Here is a 9,777-nt window from a genome sequence, read left to right as displayed (position 1 = left end):
TCTGAATAACCCCCTGAGAGTGTGCGCGCACACACACACACACACACACAGTATCATAAATGTATAAGAAGGATCATAGGGCCATGAAAGCATACGAAGAATCATAAGACACTGTGCCCTTAAAAATATGTCTAGTTTAGTGAAATTCAAGTTATGTTTTGTTTATGCTATGTTTACACTGCTGCTTGATGCTTATCTGCTGTAGGCTATCTGTGCTGTGGAAATTCTCACTGATAATGAGTCTCTGAGAAATTCAATAGCAACAATCAGGAAAACCTGTTACAAAATGTTTGCATAATGAAATATGATATTTTCTGTTGTTAAAGTAGGTTGGAGAACGGTTAATTTAGTATTAACATTAAGATTAGCAATTGCATGTATTCTAGCTTGTTTCAATACAACAAAGAAAGAACTGACTGATAAATGGTTAAGTATTATATACCAGACCAGAGGAATACATTTTACTCAAACTTTCAAAGACTCTCAGGAGACTTTATGGGGTTATGAGATATGTTTAATAAAATAAATGTTTTTCAGAATTTGCTATAAAAAAAATATATCAAGAAAAAATGGTCCTGGAAATGCTGGATGAGAAATGTGTTAATATTTAAAGATTGGTCTTTTATAATCTGAGCACAGATTGTGACATTGCTAAAGAGACACATGTGAGATCTTTTTTTTTAGGAGAAAAATCAAAGAAGCAGGAGACCTAAACTCCATTTAATCTAACTGATGAATTTTTGTTTTGTTTTGTTTGTTTGTTTTTTGTCTTCCCTATGAAATGCACTAAAGTAACTCACCCTTGTTTTGTTCCAAACTCAGTTTCTTTCTACATGTGTAACACAAAAAGAAAATTATGAAGATTTGTACTGTTCTTTGTTTGTTTCCAAGAAACTGAAGTTGTTACTTGCTGAAAACTATTAATATCATATAATTTCAGAAGCCTTTAATTACAGCGCAGAAATTATATTGGCCACTTTAATTACTGTATTCTGTGCTTTTGCATCCTTTGTGAAGCTTTGGAGTTGCAGTCTCTATTAATTGTAAATTCATGGAGAGAAATGACACTGCACAGTCTTCAGAATATCTCATTCTGAGTCAGTCATGTTTCCATTTGTGGATGAACTATATGTTCAAATAGAGTTTATGTTCCTTATAATTGTCACATAAACCTAATTTTAAAATCATGACGCAAAAGCACTGATATTGCTTAATTAAAATCATCATTACTACAGGTCTTCACTACCAAGATACTTTAAAACAGGTGGCTGCTGTCACATACTGCAAGCGAATTTTGTATTATTTAGAGAGCTTTCGACTTACTCGTATGTAAAGTATGTTTTCATTTCTGAGGTGTGATCTGAATGTGCTTCATATAAACTAAAACAAACAACAGAAAAAATGCTGTGGTTAAAAGGAACATTTTACACTTGCAACATGAAACAAAACCACACCTGAAGATTACATATTTGACCTGTTTAGTGAATATATGGCTTTTTGAGTCTAGTTTATACTTTAGTCTTTCCATTGTATTCTATAAATATTGTTGCCTCTTATGACAAATTGCTTGTGATGCTCCTTATTTGTAAATTGCTTTGGATAAAAGTTTCTGGTAAATGACTAAATATAAACGCAATAGACAAGTAATAATTGGAATGATTAATAAACAAATGAATACATAACGGAAGAGTAATTGCACTAATCAGGCAGTGTGTCTCACGGTGTGTTTAATAAAATTATTCATGAGTCAACAATAATTATGAAGGCTTAAAATTACAGTAGTAGCATGTCTATAGGTAGAATAATAGAGTTTCAGGAAGTGAAAAGATCGTTTTCTGTTATTTCCCAAATACATCAAAAGGTAAAGAGGAATTACACCTTGCACAATTGTCCTGGAAGTCATTTTCCATTCTTGGCTGATTTCATTCCCCTTCTTTGAACTTCTATTTTTTCCATATTTAGAGTCCGTTTCCTGAACCACAATTTTTTTGACAGTGACAGGCATTAACAATTTTCTGGTATATTGTACTTAATAACGACACAAAACAAAATGTATGTACATGACAAATTGTACAAAACTCAACTGCAAAACCTTGAAAACATAAGCTAAAGCTTCTGTTGTACTTCTTTCTCTAAGAAAGTTGAAATTGAAAGAGACCATACTAAAGATTTTACTCTGAAACTTCACAGTAAGTTACACCATTCCATCAGGAGTGTTGTTCCCATCCTGAGGACAGGCCTTAGGGGAAAGAATGTTCCTTTTTTCCGGGTGTCAGTGCAAGAGCGTAATTTACCACGGAGATAGAAGCATTATTAATCATTTATAATTAGAGTTGGAAACATCACGGCAGAGATGCCTGATGCTCTGCAACTGCCTGATGCACCTACAGGCTACTGTGGCATCTCTCCAATGTTTTGTAAAATTCTTGTGCTTATTATAAAACTTTTGATATTTAGATCTTGTCTCAAGTCAATCATCATTCCTTATTTATCCCATGGAACTAGGAGAAGAATTCTGATACCTTGCTGTTTGTCAGAGATGTTTTATTTTATTTTTATTGCTAAATAATAATAAATAAATGAAAAACCTACTGATTTATTTATTTATTTTTATTGTTGTGCAAAAAAAAAAAAAAAAAAAAATTAAGAGGTAAAATGTCTTCCTGTTTATTTCCAATCCATCTGAGCTGATATCCAGACTGATCGATCAAATGTTTCTGGACATTTTGCATACTGATCAGGAGTTCAAAATAGTCCTGGTACTTACACTGGATGATCTGAAGGTTTCGCTTTCCACAGGTCTTTCACACCCATGACATCTGAACATGCGTAGAGTGATGACACATTTCTAATAACATCAGTAACTATTACAACATGGGTGTACCTCTTCTCTACAAAAAAAATGAAATGACTATAGTTTCTTTTATCCTTAACGAAATGGTGAAAGGTCACCGATTTGTTTCATGTCAGTCACACCATAACCCATTTACATTTACTCACTGTCACAGTGTTTTATCTGTCACTGGCAGGTGAAAAAAAAGGTTAACACCAGGAATACACCTGTTTCGCCAACAGGAATTAGTGGACCCTAAAACAACAGGAATGGTTTGTGTGTCATTTCAGCTTTGCCAAGATATAATTGATGAATGTCATAATCATTGTTCCTAGTCAGAGCCTCATAGCTCTGAGATATGATAATGGAAAATTGCAAAATATCAGTGTTGGAATACTGTATTACTCAAGGTGAAGTCACAACTGCTTTCAGGCAGAATCTTGTGGTCTTGGTCTCATATAAACATCTTGTTGTGGGTATGTGGGTCATTACTCTTAAATAACTAAATCATTTCCAACAAACTACAGAAGATAATTACCTCAAGCACAGGCTGACACAACATACTTGCCACTGCAGGCAATTTACAAGACCTCTATGGCTTTAAACTACTTGGCTACTCATTGGCTAGCATTTCAGTTCACTAAATCAGATCTTAGTCTGGATCTCGGGGGTCTGGTATAAGGATGTAACTAACATTCCCTAAAAGTGAAACTTTATTAAAAGATATATTGATGACCCACTCTTGTCTGTGGTGGTCATGGCCCAGATGTGTTATTAGTTTGGTCTGAGTGTAGGTCTTGAGAAAGTCGGATCTTAACTCCATCTGTGCTTTCTAGAGGTAACTACGCTCACATAAAACTTTGTACCCAAAAATATTAGTTTTCTGCCATGGTGTGTGGTAGGCTACAACAGCAGTGTCAAACCATGACCAGGCTTTGAAACATTTTTATTTTTACGAAGGTGCACTTGTGCCACCTGCTGTCCAAAACTGATTTCAAGTGTTGACCAGACCACTTTATAGGCTACTGTGTATGAAAATAGTAAGCATGATATTATAAAGGTAAGATGTTGTTTCCTAAATTAAATAATTGGATATTAACCTTGTATTAAGTAAGTAAACAGCAAATTTCCACAAAATATTAGTTCTTTGCCAGACCCACATGAAAAAATATTATAGTAATTTATAGTAAATACTGTAGTGTTTTTGAACCATACTATAGTAAAGGACTTGAATTCATTTGTTGTGGTAATTCTATTGTTGCTGTGGTAATATAACAACTATTATAATATAAACAAATTACTTTACCCAATACTGTACTGTACTGTGTTTTCTACAACTATAGTGTATATTTTACTACAGTACACTACAGTTTACTGTAGTAAAAACCGAAGTATACTAGGTAATTATTTCAGTTTATCAGTTCACTATAGTTAATACTAAAGTACGCTGTACCATTCATTAACAAAGTGTTGTAAATACTACAGTATAATACACTTTACTATAGTATGGTTCAAAAACACTATAGTATTTACTATAAATTACTATAGTATTTTTTCATGTGGGATTAGAGTATTAGAACATTATAAATTCCAATTTTCAGTTTATTTTTAAAAGTGCTTTTCACAATGCATTACATTACAACAAAGCTGCTTTTACAGCCTTCACCATCAAAATAAAACTCGTCAAAGCAGTAACAATGTTATTGTGGTTACACTTGTTCTCCAGCATACTTATTTATTTTATTATTTTATTTATTTTTTTATTTTTTTGGCAAATAATGCGTGCTTCATCACATCCCTCAAATTCGAAGTCACACAGAATCTGTGTACAACGTCACAGGTCACCTGACAGGTGCACCCGGAAGGAACGGCTTTTCGAAAATGGCGATCCGCGTAAGTCGCTGCCAAAACAGAGGAAAGTAGAGCTGACTTCCGTCCAAGTCCCGACTGGACCGAGCTGTGAGACGGGCTCGGTGATGCGTATATAACGGGAATGTCATCTGATTTAAGGATGAACGGCGTGAGGATGGCGCGAGAGGACGGTGTGACGGCAGACTCTTACACCGTGAGTCTATAACGCGATGGTTGCAATAAAATCAAACTAGAAATACAAAACACTTTTTTAAGCTGGTCTTGAAATAACTAGTATGTTTTTCTAAACTGGCTGTTTTAGAGTAAGGCAATCATTAAGTTCGCTGTAATCCAATTTAGTTCCTGTTCTAAATAGTTTTATCGGAAGGTCTTGTTAAAGTAAACATCTAACGTTATGCATTTTAGCATGACTTTCCGGATGGTTTACGTGTCCTGTGTTTTGTTTTTATGCACACTAAATGTTGTAAACAATTATCCTGTCCATGGTTGACACTTCAAAGACTTATCTTTGTGATTTATACACAGGAAAACCTCATTGGAACATTGTTAGCTATCTTTGGAAACCTGTTGGTCAGCATCTCAGTCAGCATTCAGGTAAGTGTGTATTTGCAGCCTCAGTTTCTAATTGCATTGTGATTCAGGGTCAGGGTGTGTTCTGGTTACGCCCTGTCAGGTGAAAGTCAGATGCTTTTATTTGCTTCTCAACATCTTGTTCTATAACCCAGCTGTTATTTGTTGCAGTATCTAAGGGAGTGGGTTTAATAAGAAGGTGTAAAAGACAAACACACGTCATGATGTTTTCTCTTGCAGAAACAAAGTCATGTGATGTTGGCAGGAAATAAAGACCTGAGGCAATACTACCACACTAAGACCTGGTGGTTTGGCCTAATGCTGATGGTTCTGGGGGAGGGCGCCCTGTTTGTGTCTTACGCATTTGCACCGCTCTCTCTCATAGCACCACTTAATGCTGTGTCTGTTATATGTAGGTATTCATATAACAGACACACTTACCGTTCACTTCCATTTTACTGTTTCACATATGATATTATTAAAATATTCATGTTAATTTTATATGTAATACAGAGTGTTATTTTAGTATCATGATGCTAGTATAGTTTTATTAATATTTTGAATTACCATTTTAATTTTAGTTAAAATTATGTGTATTAAATGAATTTTTAGTTTAGTTTTAGTATATGAAGTTAAATTTCATGAAAATTAGAAATGTTTCTTTAACAACTAGCTGAAATACATTTTTAGTTATATTTTATTTTATTTCAAGTAACAACCAATGGTTATGTTGATTTTCACAGCAAGCTCCATCTTGGGTTTCCTGTTTTTGCGGGAAAAGTGGAAGGCACAGGAATTCTTGAGTGAGTTCTGCTCATCTTTCTCAGTGCATAAAAGAAACAAAATTCTAATAAATCATACTGATTGCCTTAAGTTGCATAACTCACAACATAATGCTAGCTTTGATGTGCCAGCTGTATTTTCTCAGCTATTTATTCAAAAGATTGAGGCCATGAGTTGCTAAGCAACAAGTAACTACTTGTTAATATATTGTATTAGGAATATAATAAATTAAATGCAGAGCAGTATAACATCCCTGTGCTTGTCTTTGTAGAGCGCTACATCTTTACTTTCCTGGGCTGTGTCTTGACGGCAGGCGGTACTTACCTCTTTGTGACGTTTGGACCAAACTCTCACGAGAAGTTGAATGCGGAGAACATAGTAAAACATGTTATCGGCTGGCCCTTCCTCTTATACTTGGTAACACACACCCTCATGTTTTAGAAAGTTATTGTGTGCTTCTAAATTTTAAATGGCAAATATCAAAGGATATCGTTTTGATTTACAGTGCACATTATTTTTGATATGTAGAAATATAATTTGTTTTGATGTCTGAAGGCACTTTATTTGAACAATTAATTTTGTATTGTTTTTTCCAGCTTCTGGGGATCATTACTTTCTGTCTGGTGCTGTATTTCTATAAACAGCGGAATGCTAACTACCTCGTCCTGATTCTGCTGCTGGTGGCACTACTTGGTAAGACAATAACACAACATTTGTTGTTTGTAGAGCCCATTGTGTGCATGCAACATTACTCAGAGTACTTGTTTAGCAAAGTAGCTCTCTTGACAAGGAAGGAATGCACAGATAAACAAGTCATTGTCTATTTTGCCCTCATGAATGTACCAGAGACCAAAATAATGGAGTTGACCTTTCCCTTGACCTTTGCCCTTTCAGGTTCAGTGACTGTAATCACAGTGAAGGCAGTTTCAGGAATGATTGTGCTCAGCATCTTGGGTCCTCTACAGCTGTCCTATCCCATTTTCTATGTCATGTTCGTCTGCATGGTGGCAACTATCGTCTTTCAAGCATCGTAAGTTCTGCTGTTTGTTGTTTTAATGTTTTAGTGAGCTTGGAGTGGAATACTGTATGTTTTTATCTGACCTGACTTTCTTTATTAGATTTTTAGCTCAGGCATCTCACCTGTATGATTCCTCTCTCATCGCCTGTGTGAATTATATTTTCTGCACAACATTTGCAATTGTGGCAGGTAGGACTCAGAAATTCCTTTCTTTATCTCTGTCTCGATTAAGACGACAGGGTTGTCTTCATTTTGTTTTAGCGGTCTCATTCTCATTCTGTTTCTTTTAAAACAGGGGCCATATTTTATCAGGAGTTTAACCACGAAGATGTTCTGCACATATGCATGTTTCTTTTGGGGTAGGTTTTATCTAAGTACATACACTACCGTTAAACAGTTTGGGTGAGATGAGGTAAAAAAAAAAAAAAATTGTTGTTTAAAGATGTCGCTCATGTTCACTGAGACTGCATTTATTTGATCAAAAATACAGCAAAACCATAATATTTTAATGTTTTAAATATATTTTTAAATGTAATTTATTCCTGTGATGGGAAAGCTGAAAGTCTTCAGTGTCACATGATCCTTCAGAAATTATTCTAATATGCTGATTTGGTGCTCAAGAAACATTTCTTACTGTTGCCAATCTTAAAAAAAAACACATGCTGCTTAATATTTTTGTAGAAAAAACTATACATTGTTTTCTGCAATTCTTTTTCTGCAATTCTTAGAATTTTAAAACCTTAGGGTTTTTTTATAGTGTACTTTTGAATGGTAGTATGTCATCTACAAAATTGCTGAATATAATAATTAATTAGCATTTTCACAAATTTTGAACTATGAAAAAACTAAATGTTTATATTCATTGACGGCTCTAAATTTTACATTCAATTTATCAAGATGGAAAATGCTCACTGTACTACTACTATGTGACTATTATATAATACTATGTGATATACTCTGTAACACATCTGTGTGAGGAAGAGATCTATTTGGCCACGAAATTCCACACAAGTTTGTTTTCTTAGCAGTAGCAGTGACTAACAGACTAGCGGTGAGGCCCTTGGAATGTAGGATTTGTTAACTTGCGTCTTTTTAATATTCCTGCAGGTGTGCTATATGCTTTCTTGGAGTGTTCCTGATCACTAAAAACAAGAGGAAGGCCAAAGCTTTTGAGCCATATGTCACTATGGACATGGCAAAAGGTATGACTTGGAATTTCTATCATCAAGCCAAACAATTAATCATCCTCTTAGATTAAACACTTCTTGTCTTTTCTGTCAACACAGGCATTCCGACCATTCACAACAAAGGCTGGGCTGTGCAGCCCGATTATAATGGCTCTTTTTCATATGGAGCGCTGGAGAACAACGATAGTGTGGCTCCTGTGACGCTTCCGGTGGACCAAGAGCTGTCTGTCTCTCCCAGTCCTGTTAGCCCGTACCAACCATCAGAACTGAAAAAAGACTGAGCGGAAATGTGTCTGAAGTGCAATTAAGACTGATTTTACTTGAGAAATGCTACTGTGTGTTGAAGCATTACTGATTTGCTTATTCACAGCACTTCTAGAGCACAGTTCCAGAATATTGGATCATTCTAGAACTTTCTCTCATCGGATCCTGAGCCGGGAAACCAAGCTATAACAGACTTACAGTATGGTAGAATGCAAATGAGGTCTTTCATTGGTGGCGTTGATTTTAACCTGAGGTATTGGCATGTTATCTTTGTATGATACCCATATCTGTAATCATACCTTAAATGTTCTGACTGACATTATGATCACTCTCCTGTCAAAGTTGCAAAAAGCTAATGATAATAACCTGAGTGTCAAAAAAAAATACCTCAGAAAATTTGGATTCTGCTACTGCTTTGTACCAGAGATACTACAGCCAGTCCAGCTTTATCAACCAAATGCTAAAGACTAATGTAGATTGCACAATTCCCAGCTAGTTATATACAAATTACTGTATTCTCAAGTTCATATGCACTGTTCTCTCATTTTCCATTTTGAAGTCTTCAGGCCTGAATGTCTGCTGTGCCTGTTATTTATTCTCTGTGCTTGTCTGAAGCAAATCTGCATGTTTGTAGGTATTACATTGGATATCGGAACACTGCTGGTGGTTGAAATGTACAGATGCCTTCTGTAAAACGTTAAGAAAAACTGGCTGATATTTTATCATAAATACTATTGCTTAGAATAATGTGATAAAATATGTTGTTGTTTTGGTGTCTTTTAACACAAACATTATTTAATGCTGTATTTTGTTATGCCATTGACAGAGACGCCATTGTTGAAAGATAATGGGTAACTTGACTAGTTATGTTTAAGTGCAATTACTACTGTGTTGTCAGTTAATGTTAAGAAACTTAATGTTGTTCATGATATTACATCCATTCCACAAGGACAATCAGTATGCCTTTAATCAAAATAAATAACGTAAAAAGCTTCAGTCAGCGTTCTGTGTTAGTTAGCACAGTGGTACAAATCCTGTTGAACCAATAATACACACCTTATAATAACTTATTTGATCTGTACTTAAAATTGGAGTATACAGGTAGTTTAAAGCTGACCAAAGTTTTAGAGCCTTGAATCTCAGTCATATTGCTGTGGACTGCTGTATAATAGAGTATTGAATTAATTTTAGTATCACAAGAACTGGCTTAATATTGAGTTTGCAAAACAACCTTTTTGTAATTTAAGAAT

General features: G+C 34.9%; 1 protein-coding gene across 1 annotated transcript; it reads left to right on the top strand.

Moving 5' to 3' along the window:
* The first annotated feature begins 4,673 nt into the window (after nucleotides 1-4,673).
* On the top strand, nucleotides 4,674-9,523 carry nipal3 (NIPA like domain containing 3). The gene is made up of 11 exons (XM_058750023.1): nucleotides 4,674-4,898; nucleotides 5,231-5,299; nucleotides 5,516-5,687; nucleotides 6,019-6,078; nucleotides 6,330-6,475; nucleotides 6,655-6,751; nucleotides 6,953-7,088; nucleotides 7,177-7,265; nucleotides 7,372-7,435; nucleotides 8,184-8,278; nucleotides 8,363-9,523. The coding sequence occupies exons 1-11, from the start codon at nucleotides 4,827-4,829 to the stop codon at nucleotides 8,542-8,544; spliced, it is 1,182 nt and encodes a 393-aa protein (XP_058606006.1). The 5' UTR covers nucleotides 4,674-4,826; the 3' UTR covers nucleotides 8,545-9,523.
* The last annotated feature ends 254 nt before the right edge of the window (nucleotides 9,524-9,777 follow it).

Source organism: Onychostoma macrolepis, chromosome 17 (genome assembly GCF_012432095.1).
Source record: "Onychostoma macrolepis isolate SWU-2019 chromosome 17, ASM1243209v1, whole genome shotgun sequence".
Lineage (NCBI taxonomy): Eukaryota > Metazoa > Chordata > Actinopteri > Cypriniformes > Cyprinidae > Onychostoma > Onychostoma macrolepis.
This window is presented reverse-complemented; position numbering and strand designations above follow the sequence as displayed.